The sequence below is a fragment of the Rhineura floridana genome, chromosome 1, assembly GCF_030035675.1.
Source record: "Rhineura floridana isolate rRhiFlo1 chromosome 1, rRhiFlo1.hap2, whole genome shotgun sequence".
Taxonomy (NCBI): Eukaryota; Metazoa; Chordata; class Lepidosauria; order Squamata; family Rhineuridae; genus Rhineura; species Rhineura floridana.
The window spans coordinates 131,966,824-131,992,374 of record NC_084480.1 but is presented as its reverse complement, the minus strand read 5'-3'; the positions used below and the strand labels follow the sequence as shown (position 1 = coordinate 131,992,374).

Here is a 25,551-nt window from a genome sequence, read left to right as displayed (position 1 = left end):
CGGGTTGAAGGAACTCTGAAGCTGGTTGAGTGGTGCCACACTAGCACCAATGGACCAGCCTCCACTGACCCTAAATATATTGGGACCCAAGTATGTGATGGAGCACCTCCTTGCTAATCAACCTGCCATGCGCGCTAAGGCCACTGGGCAGCTTCCACCACATAGGAAGCTTCCTTGTACTGAGTTAGACCATTGGTCCATCTAGCTCAGTATTGCCCTACATTCACTGATTCGTCAAGGTTTTTGACAGGGGATATTCCCAACCCTACCTGGAGATGCCAGTGATTGAACCTGGGACCTTCTGTATACAAAGTAGATGCTGTACCACTGAGCTTATGGCCTTTCCATCTAGGGTCAAGAGCCTGCATAATCCTGGTTCCATGTAGACACTCCATCTAATATTTGTTATTGTACCAAATTTGAGTGTGATTTTATTCTCAGAATCTTTTGTATGCCACTTTGAGAGCCTCTCAGAGCTATAAAGTGAGATATACATCTTCTAAGTAAATAAAGGTACCAGCTAGGTTAGCCAATTTATAATGTGACTAATGTGTAAATGTATTAGCTGAAATCTTTCTCTAAATACTACCTCGATCAGACAGGAGATTGGTGTCACCCTGAGAGAGGGCTTTCGCAGAATGGACCCAAGCTATGAAATACTTCCCCAGGTATACAGTATATGCATTAAAATATACCCACCTGCCTAGCCCATGCGAAAATGTTTCAGAAATTAGTTATGACAGTGATAAATATTCTGATACGATGCTCTGCTTTTTTTCAAGCTCAGCTTTGCCTTTTCAAAGACAGGGTTGAACATGGAAGGCATCGGATTTACCCTCCAACTGTCTTGTTTTAGCCATGAGTGCCATGTTTTGTATAGCCCCAGTGTGGTGTAGTGGTTAGAGTGTTGGACTACGACCTGGGAGACCAGGGTTCAAAACCCCACACAGCCATGAAGCTCACTGGTTGACCTTGGGTCAGTCACTGCCTCTCAGCCTCAGAGGAAGGCAATCATAAACCCCCTCTGAATACCGCTTACCAGGAAAACCCTACTCATAGGGTCGCCATAAGTCGGGATCGACTTGAAGGCAGGCCAGTAGTAGTAGTATTCCTAGTGAAAAATTTGGGGTCTTGGTGCTCACCTTTTCTTTGAGGTGCACCGGTAAGGGCATTAAGATCAACAAATCTAATCTGGTAGGCATGCCACCGGTCTTGTCATGACCCAGAGGTGGGCTTTTTTTCCACTGGTGGCACTGATGTTTTGGAATTTACTCCTTGCTGAAACATGAGAGACCCCATCTATAATGGGTTCCTATTGGCTTTTGAAGATGGTGAAGTTTACACAGGCATTCACTCGAATTCTCGACCTGATCTCTTATCATAATTGTTGTATTGCTTTAATAGGAATACTTTATTGCATGTTTTAACTATGGATGTTTATATGTTTTATTTAAATTATTTTGTTGTGTATTTAAATTATGGATATTTATATTTTAATGTTTGTCATTGGTTTTTGTACCTGTAAACCCCATAGAAATCTGTTTTGACATTAAGTGGTATATAAAATAAGGGTAAGAATAATAAAAAGATCCATGCCCTGGGTGAATGAGTTTGCTGGTATCTTTCGACATGACCAGAGCAGGGCCCATATGGATTGTTGTATCTGTGTGGCTCAAGGATACATTGTTGATATAGGATCTCACCCATGTCCATCATGCTGACATATAAGAGGTGTTATATGTAACTGACTTGCCATGTAGCATGTGGCTTGTCCCCATCCTCTGCATACATGCACATTTACTTTCCATCTTCTAGTTGCAGCACATTTGAGTACGGATTGTGTTGGTCCACTGTTGTCCGCCAAGACATGGCATTGTGCTGTTAGAGCCTGCCCTTAGCTCCACCCCCTTGTGCGCAAGAGTGTTCCTATTTTCTCTCTGAAATGGTGGAGGCTGTATTTAGATTAGACAAGCATGCCGAGAAAGAAAATATCAGATCTGCCTCCCATGAAGTTGAAGACAAAGGCAATGTGCCACTAGCAATGGCAGGTCTCCTTGTTGCTTTATTCAAATCAACAAGCGGAACTGACCTTGAAGCTTACAGAGGAGTCAAGGAGCATCGCACTGAGGCATTCGGAGCTAGTGGAGAGAGTGGTGCTAGTGGTTACAGTGTTGGAATAGGGCATGGGAGACCAGGGTTCAAACGCACACTCAATCATGAAGCTCACTGGGTAATCTTGAGCCACTCACCTTCTCTAAGCCTAACCTACCTCAAAGGGTTGTTGTGAGGATAAAATGGGATGGTGAAAACAATGTATAGACCACCTTGAGCTCCTTGGAATAAAAGTGGGATGATGTTTACTACTACTACTACTACTACTACTACTACTACTACTACTACTAATAATAATAATAATAATAATAATAATAATAATAATAATAATAATAATAATTAATAAAAGTCTCTCTGCAGTTCTCTTGTTTGGCCAGACCTTAGTTGTGGTTCACCTGGCCACTTGACATCAGTCAGGTTCTCAGTTCAAGTCTCACCAGGCTCAAATCTTGGCATCAAGAGTCAAGAACTGTTGCTAGTGTTGCTGCTGCTCTAGAAGTCTCAGTATAATTTACCTCCTGTTCAAATCTGGCATATCTGCATTCCACCAACAGCATAGCCTCAGCTGGAAGAAGCACAAACACATAATTAAGTAGGAGGGGCAGAGTTGTGCACTTTGCATTTCCACAGCGATTTCAAGATATTTGTCCCTGTTTTTGAGAAGCTTTCACTAAATGCTATCCCATCGTTGCATGCTGAGTATTAAGATTTGTACCCTGTAGAATCCTACAAAATAATGTACATAGAGCCAAGCATTTTGGATCTTGCTTTCCTTTACAAGTGGACTCTGCTATTCTGAATGAAGCCATTTCTGAGGAACATTAGCCCAGCCTGTATGATTATGATTTATAAAAATATGTATAACCCATCCTTCATCTATACAGATAACATTTTCTGTTCAGATACCACATTCATTTTGTAGTTAGTTGTTGCTGCTATTTGCTTTCAGTAGGTTCAATCCAAGAAATGTAAAAGGTAAACGTGTCCCCGCACTTGTAGTGCGAGTCGTTTCCGACTCTTAGGGTGACGTCTTGCGACGTTTACTAGGCAGACTGTATATATGGGGTGGGATTGCCAGTTCCGTCCCCAGCCTTTCTTTACCCCCCAGCATATTCCGGGTACTCATTTTACCGACCACGGATGGATGGAAGGCTGAGTGGACCTCGACCCCTTTTACCGGAGATTCGACTTCCTCCTTCCATTGGAATCGAACTCCGGCCGTGAGCAGAGCTTCAGCTGCGTTACCGCCGCTTACCACTCTGCGCCATGGAGGGTGCAAGAAATGTAAGTAGAAGAAAAATAACCGCACAGCGCTGTTCTGTAAATGCTTGTCCAAGAGTTTGAACAGTGCTGTTCATAGATAAATTCTGTTGCTTTCACTTCCTCAGACGATTGTTGGCCCAGGAGATTGTTTAAGACCAACCCTACTTGGATTTAGGTTGCAGTCCTAAATAGATGTATTTGCTAAAGATTAAGACGCATTAAACTCACTAGGACTTCCAGTTGTTTCACTTTTCTCATACGTATTAAAAATAATAGAACCTTAGACTCACACAGAGTAGCTGAAAAAACATCAACACACAATTCTGTTGTTGTTTAGCATGTGCAAGTCACCTTGATTTTAATTCAGAAAAGGTGAGAGGAATGTCCAGTAAATACAATAATAAAGTCTAGCCGAAGGCATGATTCTTTGTCTATTCAATATCAAACGTTAATCCATGTAATTTAAATACAGGGGATGGTAAATGTCTGTTTCCGGGGTGGTGGTGGTGTTCCAACATGATATTGTTGCCAGAAGTACGAAGTTATCTTTCTCAAATGTAGCTCGTCTTCATAACAAAGTAAATGCCATCAAGTAGTATGGGTGACCTTGAGCCAGTCGCTGCCTCTCAGAGGAAGGCAATGGTAAACCCCCTCTGAATACTGCTTACCATGTAAACCCTATTCATAGGGTCGCCATAAGTCAGAATCGACTTGAAGGCAGTCTATTTCCATTTTTCCAGTGTTATTACAATGGATATGTTGCCAATGCCTATAATATATAAAAAGCCAATGTATGGTTTTCATCACTCTGGTGTCACCAAGAAATAGTACCCAAGGGAGAGCTAAGCAGATAAAGGGAGTGGAGTAAAGCAGTTCTGTTCTCCATGGCTCCCATTCAGCTCTATGGAGCAAAAGGAAATAGACCACAGTCAGAACACATTTGGGAGGCAGGAAACCAGTCCATATCCTAGCTATTGAGGTTACCAAAGTCAGACAGCGAGTTTAGTCCCCATCCAAATGATGTCTCTGAGAGCACATGAGTGTGAGTGACAGCTGCCATGTAGTCCTTTGGGGAAAGAGAAGCAGTGCCTATGGGAACATCTCCCCATCCCTAAGAGGGTGTGCCCTAGCTTCCACTGACTGGGAACCAGTAGAAACTTGGCGGTGCAGCGGGAGAGGTACATTTTGTATCTATGTGCCTCCCCAGTGGAGTCACTGAAATATGCAGACCCTGACAAACACACACACATACTGCCCATTTCTCAGAAGGATGACTGTTTTGGTAGTTCTGAATCAAGGAGTCCCTCAAATGTTGTGGGGCTACAGCTTTCATCGCCCTGACCATTGACCATGCTGGCTGGGGTTGATGGGAGTTGGAGTCCAACATCTGGATCAGGATGGGGGAACCTCAGGCCAATGGGCCAAATCTGCCCCTCAGAACACACACCATACCCCTCGCTGGTCCTGCTTCACACCTCCTTTGAGTGTTTTTGCCTGGCTGGAATGTGCCTTGATCATGTCTTTTGCTTGTCTGGATGGCAGATAAAGTGGCATGTGGTCTATTTCCTTTTGTTCCATAGAGGTGATTGTACCAACTGTACAAAGATATCCTTTACATTTGTTGCTCTGCCCACTTTTGCTTCTGGCCCCACCCACCACTGGTATGTCCCCTCCCCGGAAGGTTGCCCAGAAGGGAATGTGGCAAGTGGGCTGAAAAAGGTTCCCCACTCCTGATCTGGAGGGCCACAGGCTCTCCATTCCTGATGGAGAATGTCAGCTATCTTCAGTGATGCAAAAGGCAAGATTTAAAATCCACACATTCCTGCACTTGAGTCCCAGGGCTTGTTTACATGGGACCCCAGATCCACATTAAAAATGCTGCTTTTTCCATCGCGATTGATTTTGACAGTTCACATATTTCTACCCTCGCTACGAATTGGCTGTTTTTCTTTGTAGCATTCACACGCGTGTGCGTTCATTGCTATCAGCGTTTGCTTGTTGCCGCGCCCGCACATTAGCATGTTAACTGCGGAGGCGGGGAAGGAGCGGTGTTTCCCTAAACGAAGGAATAGGCGCTTGAAAGAAAGGGAATCGCTCCCACCCGTGGCTGTTAGGCTGTCCCTGCGCGAGATTGGTGTGCCTTTGGCACCCCAGGACAAGCCTTAGCATGCATGCTGGGAAACATAAAAAAAAACCCAAACAATTATCTTTAGAGAGACATTAAAAGCAGCTACTAAAGGAAGCATTGACTGTTTAATATTATCGCTCTCCGTGAGTGGAGCAGATGCTGGGATGAGATGCCAAGGCAGCTCACCTTTCCCCTGCGCTTTTGGGCATTTTTAAATTACCCCAGTGGCGCCTTCTCCAGCCTCCTCTCGCCGTGGCTGCGAAAAGGGCGCATGCATCAGTCCGAGGTGGGGAGAGATCCAGCTTGGGGGGGAGCGGAGGGATGCTACAAGGCAGAAGAGGTCCTCCACACACACACTTTCTCACATTCTCGCACACACACATGCTAGACGTAAACAACAGCGCCAAAACCACAGCTCTGAGGAAGGAATCTTACGAGCTCCAGCCCTGCTACCCTTGATGAAGGGGTGGGGAATGTGGTTTTGTTTAAAGGAGCAGGGGAAGAAATGTATTGGGGGGGGAAGTGGGACTAAACAGGAGAAAGGAAGGCAAGAGCAACCGGAAGTTGCTTCGTCAACTGCAGAAAACAAAATGACGCCCCGAGACAGTGAAATGGGCGGAGAAAAGGGAGGATCTAATGGCGAAGAAACTGCGCAGCCAGAAAAGGCGCTTAAAAGGTAATACACGGTAGAAGCAGGTGCGGATTTTAAAAGTAAATACTGGTTTTTGTCGCATCCATTCAATCCAGAGTTAAAGGCAAAAGCAGTAGAAAGCACGCGCGTTGGTTAAAATGTCAAGTAAATGGTCCAAATTAAAAGGATCTGCAAAAAGCAGCAGATGTAGATTTTGGGGGCATGTAAACAGGCCCCCAGTGAATGGTTTTCTCGCATTCTCCTCAACTCTGTAACCTTGCTCATGGTGAACCATGCCAGGGTAGCATAGCCAAAGCTCAGGGATCCTCTTGGATCAAAAGAGACCAGGAGTAATGAATAAACTGTGTTGACTTTACCAAGTGGGGTTTATCCAGCTAAGCTGTACTCATAATAGATCAGTTAAAACTAATGGACCTCAGTTAGTCATGTCAATTCATTTCAATGGGTGTACTCTGAATACTCTGTCTACCATTTAGGCGTATCTGATGGTCCCTACATAGTGTACATGAGGTACATGGTGTGAGAGCCTAGGAAAGGCCTTTTTCACATGAAACTCTCCCTACTGAGGTGCATCTGGCCTCAGTCTTTTTGTAGCTTCAGGTCTTTGGGGAGGGGGATTCAGAGGAGGAAAGACCTGCTTGGCTGCTGCTATTGGCCATTGTCATTCTGTGATTTGTTATTGTGTATTTTTAATGGACTGTAGAGGGTTTTTTTTAAAAAAAAAGATATGATGTACTCCTATCTACTTGTTCTTATTGTAAACAAGCCTGTGGCTAGTGAAAAAAGGGCAATATATAGTAAACCAGTCTGTGAAACGTGACTTGGGTGGAGGTGGAGGGGACTCCGCCCACCTGAACCCTGTAGGTTGTTTTTCAAGGGACAATAGGATCATACTGTAAGCAAATTTGGCTGTTACCCCTGTTTTTTTGACCGCTTCCGTAACCCTGTACTTTGGCTGGCAGCTTCCGGGGCCCTTGTTTGCTCTGCTGGGACTACACACTGCAGACATGATAGGGTTTGTCCCTTTAACTCGGTTGTTAGGTTGTGTGCCCGCCGTTTCCGCCCAGGGGACTCTGCTCTCACTTGCTGCTCCCATAGCTGTGTCTGTGTGTGTGAGAGAGAGACAAATTTCTTCTCCTCCTCAGTGAACAAGTAGCTAGTCCTTAGCTGACATGTTATTTTCATGAAAGCTGGCTGTTTCTGTGTATTCTCAGATGGTGAGGCAGGTGGAAACATTGGCATGAATTTGTCTGATGGCTTCTGTATGGAAAGGATTGGCTTGTGTCTCCCTTTTTAAAATATAGATATAGATAGATATAGATGTATCTGAACATCCTTGCTCCTTCCAGCCTCTCTACCTTTCTGACAGGCAATTTCTCTTCTGTTTTTCCCCACCACCACCCACCCTCTTTGCCAAGGAAAAAAGGAAAAGGCAGACAGAAATAGAAAGGAAAAGACAACAGCTCGAGGACCAGATACTTCAGCTGCAGCATTTCAAGGTAAGGTCTGAGGCTTTGGGATTGATCAGAGCCTATTTTGTGATTAGACATGCAGATCACACATTTGAAAGCTGCAAAGAGCCTGTTCCGACATGAAGCAACCTGCACTGCCGGAGCCTGTCTCTTCCAGCTGATCCGATCCTCCCTGGGTCTCTTTTCTGTGTGTGATTCTCAGTTATTGTACTGTGTTCCTGAAAAGGATGGGGCAGAACAGAGGTTGGAAAGGGGGGTGGAGGAGGGTGAGAGGAGGGCATGTACATCATGCATCATTATTGCCACAAATTTATCATTCATTATATACCTGTGCAATGCAATGGATGTGGATTTGGGTGTGTTCACTGCATTGCTTAAATGGTTTCTTTCTGGCTGCACAGTTGCTTGGGCTTTTCTGTCTCTTATTACAGTAGTATTTAACCACTACAATTTATGTGTGTCTCTCTGTGTATAAAATTGCCTTATCTACGAAACTGAAATAGGCATTCAACACCATGCCATAGACAGAAGTCTAATCTGTGCTGACATATTGCAATTAAGGGATGATGGATTGGAAACTTTGGGAGGTATATCCAGGCATATGTATCAGTTTATATATCCACAAATATACCCACCATGCTTATCTGCAACTTGCCGGTCCAGATTTTTTGAACATCAGATACCCTTTGGGGAGGGACCATCGCTCGGTGGCAGAGCCCAAGGTTGGCACGCAGAAGGTCTCTGGTTCAATCTCTGGCATCAAATGATCAGTTGGCAGGCAATGGGGAAGATCTCTGCCCAAGACCCTGGAGAATCTCTGCTTGAGGAGATAAACCTTGCCTAACCTGGTAAAAGGGAGCTTTCAGTGTTTCCCCTCTCCAGCATATAGATCAGTGCTTTTTCTGGACACTTTTCTATTGAAAAGAAAGAGATCCTGAGATGGAATTTTGATGCTGTAATGTTGTTAAAAGCTGAGCAGGTTTCAGGGTTGTCAGTGTTCGGACAGGGGATTTCCTGGGAATCTCCATGCAAGCTGCTCTGAGCTTCCCGAAGTGTAGGGCATGAGCATAAATAAACAAGCAAACAAATAGGTGCCATATATATGTACAGAGAGGAGACTTCTGCAAAACTTATATGGGATGTGTCCTTATGTCCACTGAAGTACCTGACAGCACCTGCTAAGAATGACACTAGTAACATATGTGTGTATTATTTTTATGCCATTATTACCATGCATGTGTGTCTATTGGGGAGAGGGTGCAAGAAAAAAGATTCTGTTCAGGGCATTGCTGAAGTAAAGAGGGTCTTCACTTGTGGATCAGATCCACTTCATGCATAATTTCATTTTTATTGATAGATTGGACACCAAGCTGGCCCCATCGTAAAGGTTCATGGAGGGTAACAGAATGTTAAAATCATTAACACTGTTACTGAAGCCACCACACTTTCCCCTCCCAGTCCCTGGGCACATTGTATAACTACATTGGGAAGATGCTCAGAGCCAAATTACATATTATATTAAATGTGTCTTCACTTTTGTATCTGTTGTTGTTTTTTGGGGCTCCCAGTCTGAATCAGGAGCCCAGTGTAAGTGAAGAAGGAGGTTTAACCTTTTTTCTATGTGCTGCAGTGCCCAATGAAAATTGCAGTCCCCTGAAGCTGCTCTTTGCTCCAAAGGAGAGGAATGGGAAGGAAGCCCCTATTGGGCACGAAAGCTCAGACACTTGACTTTGACTCTTCATGGGGAAGGTATCCCACAACTGAGGGCCAGCTATTGAAAACATCTTTCGATGAGCCCTTGCAGTCCTAATATTTGGTGACTCTTTCCATGTGTAATCCATTTGATCATGAAACAAGCTGTTTTATCTCATTTACTTGGAACAACTAGCCAACCTTTTGAGGCCACTATTGTGTCATTTTTTTACAAAGAGGAAACAGAGTCTGGTGGATAGGGGTTTCCAAAACACTTTCATGTGTCAAGGAACTGCATTTCAAACCAGATCTTGCAGGTGTACATCCACTATGCTGTATATGGTACTCTTTCATATATGGTTCTGTATATGGTACTCTTCCAGTTCAGTAAAATCAGATGGGATTGCTTATTGAAAGAGTGGGGAACCTTTTTCAGCCTGAGGGCCACTTTCCCTTCTGGGGAACTTTCCAGGGGCCACATGTCAGTGGTGGGTGTGGCCAGAAGCAAAAGTGGGCAGAAAATTAATGCAAGAGACATTATCACAGTTCAAAGACACATTCTAGCCAGGCAATTGGAGAGGTCACAGAGAAGGTCCAGTGGAGTGTCCTGAGGGCCAAAGGGAGAAGGCTTGGAGGGCCACATTCAGCCCACAGGCCTGATGTTCCCCATGGCTAGCTTACTGCTGCTAAGGTGGAATTTAGCTTTTGTTCTGAGCTTGCAACCATCTGCACCTTTGATGGTTGAATTACCTTTTAATAGGAATCGCATAGTGGGTAGAATCATAGAATAGTAGAGTTGGAAGGGGCCTATAAAGCTATCAAATCCAACCCCCTGCTCAATGCAGGAATCCAAATCAAAGCATTCCCAACATATGACTGTTCAGCTGCCTCATGAATACCTCCAGTGTTGGAGAGCCCAGTACCTCTCTAGGTAATTTGTTCTATTGTCATATGGTACTAACACTTAAGAATTTTTTCCTGATGTTCAGTCGAAATCTGGCTTCCTGCAACTTGGGCCCATTATTGAATGTCCTGCCCTCTGGGACGATCGAGAAGAGATCTCGGCCTTCCTCTGTATGGCAACCATTCATGTACTTGAAGAGTGCTATCATATCTCCCCTCAGTCTTCTCAGTCAGAGTAGAATACATGTATGTAGGATATAAGCAAGGCTGTTTGTACTCTGCACTAAAAATATTCACATGTTGAGGTAAAGTAATACAAATTCGGTTCCAAGAGAAGCCAAATTACATAACCTGCAAATATCATGTAATCTGGGTATTTTTTTCATAGCTTCAGTTTTGGCTGTTTTGCTAATCAGGGAAGGAGTTACACTGGTTCTGTTTGTGTCATGGAAGGCCTAGAAGGCATACTAATCCGGAATCTAGACAAGAACATTATTGTTGCTCTCAAACAAGACAAGAACAGCAGTAGAAACTCCTGACTCAGTTCAGTGTCATCTAGTTACCCCATGAGTTGCCAATATGGCTTTCATGGTTACACATGCATCCAGAGAAGCATTCCCTGATACTCACAGGGATCTCTCTCCTTGCTGAAATTAGGCTTGAAATAAGCATTGGATTAGGTTGGTATGCTGTGTTGCAGGGTGGGTATTGTGCCCTCAACAGTTTCTCTGGTTTTCAGATGTGCCCACAGACTCAAAAAGGTTGGCAACATCTGGACTAAACCACATAATGACACTATCCACACAGCTGGTCATGGATTGGGCCTAGATGCTATACAGGGTGCTGTAATCCTGCCCCTGACCACCAAGGATCTTTAGGCTTGGAAGCACACCATTTAAAAAAAAATAGAGCTGATGATGGTTTCAGAGAAGCATTACTTCCCGTGATGTACCCATACATTTCTTTTGTCCCACTGTTACTTCTGCCAAAGTAGACTTTGCAGGTTTCAAAATGATACAATGGCCTGCAAAAAAACCCCTATGTGTTATAGGTAAAAAGCAGAACAAACAAGACATAATTCAAATCACCTTCAGCTCCCTGGAAAAAAAAATATCTGTCTCCAGACTTATTTGACCATTTCTCTGCCTTTGGAGATTTCAGCAGACATTGCCTAAATATACCTTTGCAGATATAAAGGTTAGAAACGTATTCTCTTCTTAAAAAATAAAAAGCAGTTGTTTTCTACATTCTGAGCTCTTTCTATGTTTCCATAGAAGAAGAATATAATACTTTGCATTCATAAGGCTATTCAAAGCAGTCCACTACATTGTTCTTGTTGCAGTCTTTACAGCAACACTATATGTCAGTTTTATCCCAATATTTCAGATATGGATAGGGTGGGGTTGAGGCTGACTTGATTGAGGACACTTAGCAGGTTCATGGCAGATGCAAGAATGAGACCAGAGACTTCCTGATCCATAGTTCAGTCTCTATACTACACTATGGGCTCATCTACATGGGAGCATTTCTTCACATGAAATACACTTCTTTTACCTTTTCTTTTCTTTTGTATCATCTGCAGTTCCTGCTCAATGTTAGCTGCCAATCTCTTTTTCCCATTCACATAAGCAGGCATTCTTCTGGGGAGGATTAGTCTCGCTTTTTCCTTGTGGCCCTGCCCTCTAATTATATATTTTCACTCCCTCTGGTTGATAGGTGACTGAGCATGCTCATTCTGTTCTACCAGCTGCAGTGGGTTCCTTTAAAAAAACACCAGGAAATGCAATTCCCTGGTAAGATACAGCTGAAATACAAATATTTGTTTGAGCAGTGTCATGCTTTTGCACACAAGTTAGAGGAAAAAGAACATAAAGGCACCGTTTTCAACAATATAAAAAAGGCCAACAGAATGGAGGAGAGCAACTGGAAGTTGCTTGTCAGGCTACAGGAAATAAAATGAATGAAGGGAGGAGGAGGGAGTGGGCATGGAGAGGGGAACGACTGACACACCCACCTAAAAGCATCGGAGCAAAGTGTCTGCAAGCACTAGAGAAAGGGAATGAAGACTTTTTTTCTTCCCTTTTCATATTATAAATTGGATTAGGTTAGGACGGATTTACAGGGGTGAAACTATGATAGCTTCTCTTTGCCGTTAATGTCATGTGAACCATGCAAACACACAGTAAACCACTGTGTAGATGAGCCATATGTATAAGCTAGTACATGACACCAGATTTCATAACATAAACATAGCCCTGAATCTGTTGCAAGGCTAGAGTTCAGATTTCATACATTTCACATTTCTGCTGTCCTGTACCCTGATGAGAGTAAGCCCCATTGAACTCTATAGTACTTACTTCTATGTAGACATGTATAAGATTGCACTGTAAATCTCCATCATGTCATTCTGTATTTTACTGGCTGCCTTTGTTGTTCTTCCTCCCCCTCCCCCTCCCCTTCCCCCTCCCCCTCCCCCTCCCCTTTTAAACTAAGTATAATACATTTAAGTCTGGGTAATTGATTATAGTCTAAGCAAATGCTCCATCACTGTCACTGCAGGCCTCCTGGTGACATGTATTGACTCCTGCGTTATCAAGAGATAACATGATTGCGTTTCTGTGGTGCAACAGGAGTTGCCATTTCACTCAGGCCACTATGAGATCCAGGAAAGAGTTTTTTTAAATCTTTTTTCTTTCATTTTTTGGGCTTTCACTTTATAAGGCGAAATACAAAACCACCCAAGAAAACCATGCTCTTTGGCTTAGAAGATAACTTACCTCTTCATTGCTTATTTGCATTTTACATTACAAGCTGATTGTCTCTTTTGTTGTGTTTTGGACCTTGCCAAACAAGCTGACTTATAGCTAAGGATGGAGGAAAAATCAGACAGCCTCTTGCACTTCCTCTTGCACTGAGTGCCCACTTACGTCTGAGCTCCACATGCATTGGCAGTTATTTTAAAAAATATCCCAACTAATGATGTGCAAAATTATATGCAAAAAGTATATTATACATATTATAAAAGTCGATCCCCATGTGGTACTATATTTCTGCTGCATAATTTTGTAAGTATTAATATATATTTTTATACGGTTATAAGCATTGTTATGTTTATCAGTTTATGTGCTAGTTACTTTGGTATATGTTTATAATATTATATGTATGATAATGTGTATAATATGCAATAATTGTTAACATTTTTTAGCGAAAACAGTTAAAAAAACACCTTCCTTCTTGTTGAGATCAAGGTGCAAGATAGGGATTAGAAAAAAAATTGTGCAGATAAACTCGACATCAAGATTTTTAGAAAATTTCATCCCTACTGACAGCTTTCTGTGAAATTCTTTGGTCTGGTGTCTTCAGAACAGGAGATTCCCACTAACCACGTGAGCACAGAAAATGAAGTGTTTGTGCACATAGACAGTTATAAACATGAACACTGTCACCAGATCTAATATGGCATGGCTGCTTTAATTTTAATGGATGTTTGGCAGATCACATCACCCGCTGCAAGACGCTTCATACTTTAAATGGCAGCCTGGGTGTTTGCCGGGGTAAACACACAGAAATGTGAAGGAGAGACATGTATCTCCAGACACAAAGCAGCTGCATGTGCAGGAATATGGTAAACTGTTGCCTCTTCTTCAGTTTGCCTAATTACCTTGACTGTACCATGGGTGCCTCCTAAAAGCTATGATAACTTTCAGGACAGCCACCCTCTTCAGATCCTGAGTGTAGTCTTGAAGGATGCCAGGCAGGGATTTATTCAGCTTAGGGTAGCTATTTATGGATCACCAAAAAAGAGAAAATGTATCACCATAAAATGTGCATATGTTAATACATATTATAGATGCAAATTTTAAAATAATTACTATAGTTTAAATGTTGTTGTTATATGCCTTCAAGTCGATTACAATTTATGACGACCCTATGAATCAGCAACCTCCAGTAGGATCTGTTGTAAACCACCCTGTTCAGATCTTGTAAGTTCAGGTCTGTGGCTGCCTTTATGGAATCAATCCATCTCTTGTTTGGTCTTCCTCTTTTTCTACTCCCTTCTGTTTTTCCCCACATTATTGTCTTTTCTAGTGAATCATGTCTCCTCATTATGTGTCCAAAGTATGATAACCTCAGTTTCATCATTTTAGCTTCTAGTAAATAGAAATACTATAAATAAATTCTACCATAGTGCCCAGGTGACCTGTGTTACTACTGCTCAGTCTGCTATCCAGGTGCTACTTATTGATGACAAACTTCAAATGTTCTGTTTTTCCTTATGGTTCTTTGGGTTGTATTCAACACAGCACTAAGGTGAACATTCCATTAGTGCAAGGATTTCTCCTTGCACAATGGAACGCCTCCCATGCACCCCCAGATCTGTTCTGGGGGGTTCTCCAACCCTCCATAGCAGATTTGGGAATGGCGCGGGGGGAGAGGGGGGAATCTCTTTGTGCTAGGGCTAATCCTTGCACTAGTGCAACTATTTCATTGAATACTACCCTTTATCTTTAAAAGGGACTTGGCCCAGACAGCCTTTCAAATAAAGGGATCCTTCAAAATGAGGACTGTCCTATGACAGCCCTTAGAGAGGAATGTCCCCTGTAAAATAGAGCCCATGGCCAGCCTAATTCAGCATGTTCCCCATTATTGAGATCTGGCCAAAGGAAGGAAATGACAAAGTCCTGCCAAATCCTTGTAGCTGCCTCCTGAAAACTTAACTGGCCAGAGCAGGACATTTGACACTATAAAAATTTCCAGGTCAGCCCTGCTCCTCCGGTCTGAACAACAGCTTTCAGTTTGATGCTATTCCTTGTCGTGTCTTTCCCTACGTCTTGTTCAGTCTTTGGATATCACTTTGAATACTTTGATAAACAGCAAGCTTGCCTGGGCTAAGACTTGCCTTGCCACCCCATCACACTCTAGTCTAGGGCATGTGTGGCTAAACTGCTGTGCAAATTACCACAAGTGGCAAAGATAGGGTCAGTCTCTGGCATGCCTAGGCACCAGTGAAAGACCAGTGGGGTTGGCTATGAGTCTGTTTGCTCAACTCAGCACTTTTTTCAGCTCAGTAGACTTAGAGGCAAAACCATACAAGTCATGATAAGAGACTGCCGAAGTGTGCAGCATATGCTTTGGATTTGATTTTAGCACACTGTAGAGCTGAGCTGAATCACCACTATTTCCGCAGTCAAGGGTGGCATTTCAACAGATTTCAGGCAAAAGGGGGCAAAACCAGTAACAAACTGACTTCTTCCAGCAGTGCAACTCCTCAAAGTTTTGCCAGCTCATAGTTGCCGTTTACCTCTCCCAGGATTCCCTAAAGTGAAAGCAGGAAGCATTTCCTTTATTCTGATTGGCTTCATGGTGATGCTGTGTGAAGCCAATCAGGGAAATGCTTCCTGCCCTCACTCTAGGGAATCCTGGGAGGGGAGAAAGTGGAAACTGCCAGCTGCCAAGACTTTGGAGAGACCAAACAATGTTACTGCCAGAACCTCAAAAGAAGGTAGCAGAAGCAAAATGAAGGTAAGCCATGGAGCCTGTTTCAGGATAATATTTGCCCCTCTTGAATCTACCACGTTTTGGCTGAAAGTTCTTTCAAAGAACTTTTGGTTAGGAATAGGTGAGAAATTTCTTCACATTTTAATGTGAATTTACCTTATTCACACTTTCCAAAAGCACAGCTATCCTTCAAAATTGGCATTTCTTCAAATTTTTACAATGTAGTTCTCCAACCAAAACATGCATAGAAAAAAACATATATTAGGGGAAAGTGTACCCAAAAATTCACATAGTAAAAATAACAAACAAAAATGCTTGTAAAAATATATTTATTAGGCAAAATTGCATACAAATAAGAATGTGTATGAATGCTGTGTGGACTTTTTATATAAAAAAACAACACATTGATGCAGAAATGGGATGAACTGAATTTAAGACTGGAAAAATGAGGAACTGAGAGAAAGCAAATTGACAGATTAATCTGTCCCTCCTTTTGGCTCAGCCTCAGGCACACTTGCCATTCTACCTACCTATCCATCCGTCTTTTGGTCACTGCTGTTCTAGGGTAATCAGCCACCCCCAATCATAGTAATTTAATTGAGAAAAAATTAGGGGAGAACACAAAGTTTGATAAATATTGTTTGTTAATATATATGTATAATGGCTTTTCAATCCTGCCTTTTGCTTTTGAAAAAGTACCCAATTTAACAATCAAAATCAAAAGATTTTAAAACCATCACATTAAAAATACAATAGGGCTGCGGATAAAACAATGCATAAAAACAATCAGAGATAATCTTCAGTTAAATGCCTGCCAGCATAAAGATGTATTTTAAACACAACAAAATAGATAGTCTGGCAAATTCTAACAAATAAAACTAGGCTAAACACACACACACACACACACACAACACAGACATATATACACACAGAAACACTTTCATGGGAATGTTTTCCCCCCGTGAAAGTGGGGAGGGGATATTTGGCAACATTTGAGAGGCAAATTGTGATAATTTTGGAGGAACATGGCCTTATCTGTAAATACGAGGTGGCTGAAGGTTTTTCTTGTTTTACAAGAAAGAAAAAAGGAAGACTGACAGCCTCAGTGTGCAATCCAACTCATATTACACCAGGATGAGGGGAGTTGAATGTGGCAGACCACGGCTGAGCCAGGATCCTCCACTGGCAAAAGCCCCTTGCCTTGGCTCAGTCACGACAGAGCCAGGACTCTGCCAGCTCAACCAGGGAAGCCCAGCCCAACGGAAGGGGTGCTGGCAGAAGCCAGCAAAAGGCCCGAAAAAGTGACGTTCGGGGACATGTCAGAGGCAGGGCCGGGTGGAACTTATGCTACATCCAGAGCACTCCTGTGGGTCCTGATCTGAGCCAAAGTTATGCTTAGAAAAAGATCAGTTTAAGAAAATAATAATGGAAGTCAATGGGGAGCGCTTACTCACTGGTAGGGGTATTCGTGGGAGCCAGCATTTTCTTTTCCGTACATGCATGCAGCTCCTGGCTGAGCTGACATTCCGCATGGCAAATGAATGCCACGGAGCTTCCTGTCAGCTCCTCCTCTGCGAGCACCCCTTCCACCCTTTCCCCTGTGTTGGATTGCTGTGTTAGTCACCTCATCTTTAAGGGGTATCTCCCCACACCCAAAGTTTTTAAATCTAATCTTCATAAGGCATTTTCACTACAACTCCTGAAACTTGAAAATCACTGGGTCTAATAGTAACAGATAAGTTTTTAGTTAGCATAAAACCCTAGGGTTGTGCAGTTGCTGAGGTTTTATGTATCCTGGGCTGAAACGTAGGTATATAGCCATGGTTTTCAAACTTTCATGCTTCAAAGAGTCTTTTCCACCTTGCTTTGTCTGCCGTTGAACCCTTATGTGTCTCTAGAGCCTGTATGCATATTGCAAAGGATTCTGGGGCATATTTGGTTCCTGTGGAATACAGGCCAAGCCTGTTAAATCTCACCATTGCCTTATATGAATTGACAATGTAACCTAAACTAGACCAAATACATGGAAAGACTATTGGTGGTCAGCAAGTCTTTTTAAAAAAGTTTGCAACCAAACCTGGGAATAAAGAGACAGGAGACAAGTGACAGGTTGAATGATGGCTGCCTTTTATTTTTTTTAAAAAAATTGCAGGGAAATGAGGAGTGTGGAAAGCTAACTTAACTTCATCCTTAGGTGAGCCAAATCCATTTTGAGGGGTGTAACAAGGCATAATCCCAAAGCCTAAAGCCCACCTTATGGTGAGTAGGGAGGCCTTCCTGCCCAACCCCCTTCCAGGCCCCACAATTCTGGTTAGGTGCTGCAAGAGGCCTGCAAAGCCAGCAGCCACACACTCCCAAAGCAGGAGCCCACGTGTGTATACACGCCAGGCAGCCTTGTCTCGCCTCCTCCCAGGCCGACCACAACAAAGCTCCCAGACACAGCATTGCAGGAGTGGACTTGTCGCCATTGCTGATCTTCTCTCTGAGTGTAAGTTTGTCATTGGAATACCATTTGAAAAACCATTGGTGTGTAGAATGCTTGAGCTGTTAGAAACAGTCCAAAGAATTTCTGAGCCAACAGTGTGATGTGGCTGCAAAAAAGGCAAATGCTATATTAGACTGCATTAACAGAAGCATAGTTTCCAAACAGCGTGAAGTACTAGTTCCCTTCTATTAAGCACTGGTTAGGCCTCATCTTGAATACTGCGTCCAGTTCTGGTCTCCACACTTCAAGAAGGATGCAGACAAACTGAAACAGGTTCAGAGGAGGGCAACAAGGATGATCAGAGGACTGGAAACAAAGCCCTATGAGGAGAAACTGAAAGAACTGGGCATGTTTAGCCTGGAGAAGAGAAGACTGAGGGGAGATATGATAGCACTCTTCAAGTACATGAAAGGTTGTCACATAGAGGAGGGCCGGGATCTCTTCTCGATCGTCCCAGAGTGCAGGACACGGAATAATGGGCTCAAGTTGCAGGAAGCCAGATTTCGACTGGACATCAGGAAAAACTTCCTAACTGTTAGAGCCATATGTGATGTTCCTATATTAATGTATATATGGTAAGTGCTGGTTGTTTAGAGTATACATGGTAAGTAGTGAAAGAGGAGGGGGAGTGAATGGGCAATAGAATGCTTGATGATTGGCTGAATGTTTAAAATGGCTGACAGTATAAATGAAAGGATGACAGGTAAATCTGGGTGAAATGTGAGGTGGTGAATTGTGGAATCTGGGGGGGAGAAGAGAAAGAGTGGATTGCTTGGTGGGGTTTGAGGGAGTTGTTTGCCAGGAGAGCGTGAAGAAGGAGGGAGGTGGAGTTCGGATTAGTATTGAGTAAAACCATATGCTTATGTGCCTTAAGAAGAAATCTTGTTAATCTTGTTAGCTTTGTTATCTGTAATAAATACTTAATTTGGTTTACCAAAGGCCTGATCCTTGGCTGGGGTTTCACAGACCAGAAGGGAGGGTAAGGTAATGACCAAGGCTGAAGGGGAACTGTAACAAATGGTGGCAGCGGTGAAGAGAATAACAATACCAGTATTCAGAGTCTCTGGGAATACTAGTATTAGGACGTGACTGGTGGTTGCCTAGCAGGGGGATCTGTTGAGATCTGTGCTAGAGCGGGGAGAGAAATCACAAGAGAGAGCGGTCCGGACTGGTGGAGTCCCTGGTGGTGCCTAGAGACAGGCAGTAACCACGAGCAGGTAGGAACCTGACAGGGAGAGCCAGGGAAGGATGCATCACACCATATGACAATGGAACCAATTACTTAGAGAGGTAGTGGGCTCTCCGACACAGGAGGCATTCAAAAAGCAGCTGGACAGCCATCTGTCGGGAATGCTTTGATTTGGATTCCTGCATTGAGCAGGGGGTTGGAGTTGATGGCTTTATAGGCCCCTTCCAACTCTACTATTCTATGATATGAATCTGATACATGAATTATGCTTTGAGCAGAGGTATTACAGTAACAGTGGTGTCCTGTATAGGTCTATTCGGAAGTAAGTCACACTGGATTTGGTAGGACATACTCCCAGGTAAGTGTTTATTGAAGTCTTTGAAACCTGGTGACCTCCAAATGATTTATATTACAACTCCCATTATCCCTAACCATTGACCATGCTGGCTGGGGTTGACATCCCAAACATTTGGACGACACTAGTTTGGTGAAGGCTGGCATATAGGATTACAATCTGAGTTTCGTGAACATTTTTAAAATGTCAATTTCCCTTTTTGAGTATTTCTACATATAGATTTTTGTAATTGACTCAGTAGGGCAAGCTCTGCTCTGGAGGGTCCTATGGCTATAATAGCTGGGTTGAATTGGGAGTGTTTATCCCTAAATTGTAGTGGTGATCCAGCAGGAGTTAATTTTACTCTGGGATGCTATTACATATTTGTAATATGTTGGATGAAATAGGTTTGATAGATTAATGAGAGTTTTGAATATTTCAGTAAAGAGTAGGTGAGTGAGGGTAGATAGACAGCAGCCACCTAATGTTTGTGTGCTGGGTTACCTGCAGTTCTAAAGAGTTCAAATCCATGTTTAGTTGGATACATAGCAATTATCCTTTTTTGTTTGTTTAATTAGTTTCACCCTGCTTAATTACATACAAAAGGCTATGATAAAAAGGAGCATCCCCTAGGTGATTTTGATTATTTGAAGAAGTACCTAACGGGGCTGTGCTGAAAATTTATTGTGCAAGTTTTGATCATTCTCTTGATCATACAAACTAATGAGAAAAGAAATTGCATTTGAACACTTTCAGAGACAAGGGAAAATTTCTGTAAAATTGTCATGAATGGAGGCTTTTCTTACGCTTACCTTACCTTCAAGTAGCTGAAGGATTTTGTGAGGCCCTTTTCTTTGTACAAATCATTCATCTGGTGGTCTGCATTCTGCAGCCTTCCTGGGTTCCCATGCTACCCAAAAATCCCATGATGTCTTCAGCTGAGCTTTGCAGTCAGCATGGGAAAGCAGGGAGAATGCCTACAATGCGCCTGGCTGCTATCCATTGCTGAGGTTTTTTTTAAAGTGAAATCTTTTTACTTTTAGACAAATCAGTGTGGAAATATTTTAATAGGTTAAGAGGAAAGAGATAGGAACCACTTGTTGGTGCCAGTTCAAAGGCTTTCTATTGAACTGCTTTTACTGTTTCGTTAAAGCCCATTCCATTAGCAAAGCAAAGGATTTTAAAAATTTGCCTGGGAATTGGACAGGGAATGCTTAGTCCTGTTTCATCTGAAAACAGGGATGTACCAGACTTTCATGGGCCTGCCCCTCCCTAGGGGCTGCTGCAACTTTGGCTCCCTAGACTTATAGGGCCAGCATATAAGACGGAAGAAGGGATATTGTACAAAATCTAAGTAAAGTTATTAAAGATATTTGTACCCAAACATAAGAGTATGGGATGATGCAGGCTGACTGGGATGTTGTTTTCATATTTTACTCTTTTGGATTGCAGCTCTTGCTGTGTCTGTTTTGTTTTGTTTTGTATATATACTTTTTATTGCTTTGCACAAGATGCAGTATGAAGCCAAAAAGGTCTACATTAACATCTCTGCATCAATAAAGCAGCAAAAATTGCAACTCCCCAGCAATTAATTAAAGTCTGATTTAAGAAGTACATAAAGGAAATCCTTCAGTGGTGTTTCAAAATTGGAAAGAAAAATAAAGTTACTGTGTGAAATTGCAATAGAATAAAGACAGACATTGCAAATTCTGGCATAGTTTGGGGTTGCTGTGTCATTTTATTGTGTGTGTGTGTGTTTTATAGCTTTCAGTTTTTAAACTGAATGGCTTCTTTTTACTTTTCTTTTTTTACAGTCTCACTGAGATCCCTTGAGTGGATCAGAAAGGCTGGATATAAATCTATGTATCCATCTATCTACCATTACATTTATATCTCACTGTGCCTCCAAGGAGTGTATAAGGTTCTCCCCATTCCCATTTTATCCTCACAATCCATTTTTATCTTCACAACAACCCTGTGATGTAGATAACCTGAGAAACAGTGACTGGCCTGTCACCCAATTAGCTTCATGGCTGAGTAGAGATTTGAACTCTGGTCCCCCCCCCCCATACTAATCTAACCACTACACCACGCTGGCTTAAATGAATACATTATTATCCTTTATCTTTTTGTTTGTTTATTTTCAAATATTTATATTCTATCTTTCTTGTACTTGAGATGGCTCAGAGCAGAATTAAAGAGATTAGAGTAAGTACTGGGATATGAAGAAGGAAGAATTTGAGGGCAGGATTCGAACCCTAGGAGACCAGAGTTCGAATCCCCACACAGCCATGAAGCTCACTGGGTGACCTTGAGCCAGTTCTCATGAAAACCCTATTCATAGGGTCGCCATAAGTTGGAATCGACTTGAAGGCAGTATATTTAAAATTTTAATCTAAATGAAATGAAAGTGAAGGTGCACTGTGTGGCCTAAGGGAAACAGGTGTGTGTGCGCGTGCGTGTGTGTGTGTGTGTGTTGGAGTTTTCTATAATCAGCCCCACAACAGTCCTTGAAATCATGGGGGCAAGACTTCCGGGAAGGGTGACTTAGCCTGTGCCTGCTTTTGAGACGGGCTCCTGCCTCAAAAGAAGCTTATTCAGATATATCAGTCAGATTTTTTTTTTTTTTTGACTGATTAAACTTCTCCCGGGTAGGGAGAAACGAAGAGATTAACCTCAAAGCCTATTTTTGTTGGGACGACCAGATCTCATTAATTTATGGGACGAGGTCCAGCCGACGAAGGTGGGACGGATTTTCAACAACAAGCTCTATCTGATAAAGCGAACGTTCATCTTATCTTCTAAGAGAGAACGCACTAACAGGCAAGCACCCTTCTTTCTATATTTTTCTTTTACTTGACTTAAATTGTTGCTGTTTAAAAGAGATTTGCCAGATTGATCGGTTTTTGACATCTCACTGGGGAGCCATAACTTCTCTCTGCTACTCACTAATTAATAGCTTATCTCTGTTTTTGTTGCAAAAAGCTGTCCTGGATTTGCATTCTAAAGATATACACAGAAGAGGGATTTCTATTCCAGATTTTTATTTTGAAGAATATTATATTGTCTGAGACTACTCTCTTTTTGGTCTATTTTATTTTGACGAATCTGTTTCCTGACGACCGCCATTAATTGTTTCGATCCTGGGAACTGCATTTTGTTTACTTAAGCATGGAGAGATAAGGCTGTCTGCTCTGTTTATACTGTGATGTCACCAAGTTTGGAGTATTAACCCAATTGTTGCTGAAATAAGAAGTGGTTTTCCTATATTTTTCTTTTAAAATGGCAATTAAGAAAGTGGCTGAGAATCTGGAAATAACTATGTTTCAGAAAATAATGGATGAGATTGAGATAACGAAACAAAACCTGCGACAGGGTTGTAAGGAGCTGAAAATTGAATTGAGTAAAATGAAGCAGGAGATTAAAGATATAGGGGTCCCTGTGAGAGAGGTGACCCTGGAAGGGGTCCCTGTGAGAGAGGAGACCCCGGAGATTGGAACAAACGTGGAACAGGAAAAAGATTTGGAGTCTATGGACTTTAGAAACAAAATCTATTGTTTGGAGACACAGGAGATTAAAGACATAGGGGTCCTTGTGAGAGAGGAGACCCTGGAGACTGGAACAGGGGTCCCTGTGAGAGAGGAGACCCTGGAGACTGGAACAGGGGTCCCTGTGAGAGAGGAGATCCCGGAGATTGGAACAAACGTGGAACAGGAACAAGATTTGGAGTCTATGGACTTTAGAAATAAAATCAATTGTTTGGAACTCAATGTTATCTCTGAAGAAATTAATGAAGATTCTAGAGATAAAGTTATCAATGGCATGGATAATCTTCTGGACTGGAATGATGTGATGGAGCCCAATATAGAGAAAATCTATGGAATTAACTGCAGCCATGTGACAATGGAAAAACTTTCAAGAGATGACCCAGTGTATTTTGAAAAAAAGAACAGAGATATGATTTTACAGCAGTATTTCAGCAACCTATTCAGAATGGATGGCAAGAAAATATTTGGGATAGAGGTAATTCCCATCAGACTCTTACTATATGACTATGGCTTTGACAGCAAGATTATTATGGAATACTGATAATGGAAGATTGGATACTGAAATTACTGGACTTAACAAGACTACTGAAGATGGAAGATGGAAAATGGAACTAATAGGGATAATAGAACAATGGCTACTGAAATTACTGAACCTAACAGATTCTGATGTGATGGATTAATTGAAATGTTTATTTTGACTATGGTTATGACAATAAGATTATCATAATTAGTAATGAGATGGATTAATCGATATGCTTATCTGGAAAAAAAAATTGATAGATATATTTCTTAAAGAATTGAAACCTCTCTTTGACTTTTTGTGGAAAGAATAAAGTAATGTTTATGAGATTTGATGATTAAGTAAGATAACTACTGGAGGAAAGTGATTTTATAATATGACTTAAGAGACAGGATTGTTATATATTATAGACTTATAACTGATTTGATCTTTGACAAATGGGAAGTCAATATTTTACTCTTTATTTTTTATTTTTGTTTTTTTTTTCCTTTTTTTCTTTTTGTTTAACTATTTTTGATTTTGTTTTTTGTCTTTGAATGTTTTATGATTTCGTCTTGTATGTTTTATGAAAATCTGAATAAAAATTATTGAAAAAAAAAAAGAAATCATGGGGGCAAAACTGAATCCCTCTGCTTGATGAGCTAACTGTTTGTCTAGTGCTTCTAATCTGTGCCTTTTGATTTCACTGGAGCATCATCAGTCTGTATCTGCTCATTATAGAGCACTCCAGCTCCCATCAGTGATTCATTACTGACATTTCCTCTCCTAGCACTAGCTGCGATAAGAAGCCTAGAATAAACTAGTGGCAAGAGGCATGCATAATCCCAAAAATAGCTTGAGGTGCTCTGCAATCTCCTCCTCCTGTTGACCCAATATATGCTTTAAAAAGAATAGGAATGGCCCAGATTGTGTGTGTTTTTAAGCAGTATAATTAGTAGGAGAGGATTAACCAGTAGTTTATCTGAGTAAGAAAATGAATGCCTTTGTGTGTATATACATATGGTTGCAGACAAGCAGAAAAGAGAGAAATTGGTTATCTGGCTTGGCCTGGCCTGACTCTCTGATCCTAATAAGACCCCAGCAGAGTAACTCATAGTGATGGGCAGTAGGTTTGGTCTGCCGATGATATCTCTCTAGAAAAGGGAGACGGGAACTGCTAATTACATGCAAAATTTGCTATAGACATCTAAAATTACCCATTGTGTAGCACGGTGGCCAACCAGTCTTAATGATCTGGTAACAATAAATAACTATGTTTATTATACAGCCACAAGAGTGGCTGTATACTATAGCCAGTGTGGATTTTTCACATTCCGCAATGTTAAATTGAAAATACCCCCATGCCATTCTGATGCTTCCCATAAGCTCATTTCAAAACAAAACCTTACAAAACTTATAGTCCTGAACTCAGAAACGCTTGCTTAACAACCCTCTCAATTTTCATGGCGATACACAAAACAGTCAGAGAGAATAGAGAGTTCAAAGTCTAAAAAGAACGGAAAACCCCACAGAGCCCTTTTGGAGTTTTTTCTCTCAAGAGTTCTCATAATCTGCTGAAATTCATTAAAAATCAGCCATGTTCACAGAGTACCTGTAATCCTGTTACTGACCTTGCCCCATACACTGACCTTCATCTTCTGCTGTTTAAAAGTTTTAAAAAATGCCTGACTGATTTTTAATTAATTTAAGAAAGTTTGGCTGGACCCCAATTATAACATCGGGCATGCTCAGTAAGAACCAACTGTCAGTGTTCT

At 41.9% G+C, this 25,551-nt stretch overlaps 1 protein-coding gene across 6 annotated transcripts in view; it reads left to right on the top strand.

Moving 5' to 3' along the window:
• The window catches only part of PALM2AKAP2 (PALM2 and AKAP2 fusion), a 370,520-nt gene that overhangs the window by 61,175 nt on the left and 283,794 nt on the right, over positions 1–25,551 (top strand). For all 6 annotated transcript variants that reach the window (XM_061632556.1, XM_061632546.1, XM_061632566.1 and 3 more), the window contains exon 2: positions 7,574–7,654. In XM_061632556.1, coding sequence (XP_061488540.1) covers positions 7,574–7,654 — 81 coding nt within the window. The remainder of the gene's footprint in view (positions 1–7,573; positions 7,655–25,551) is intronic.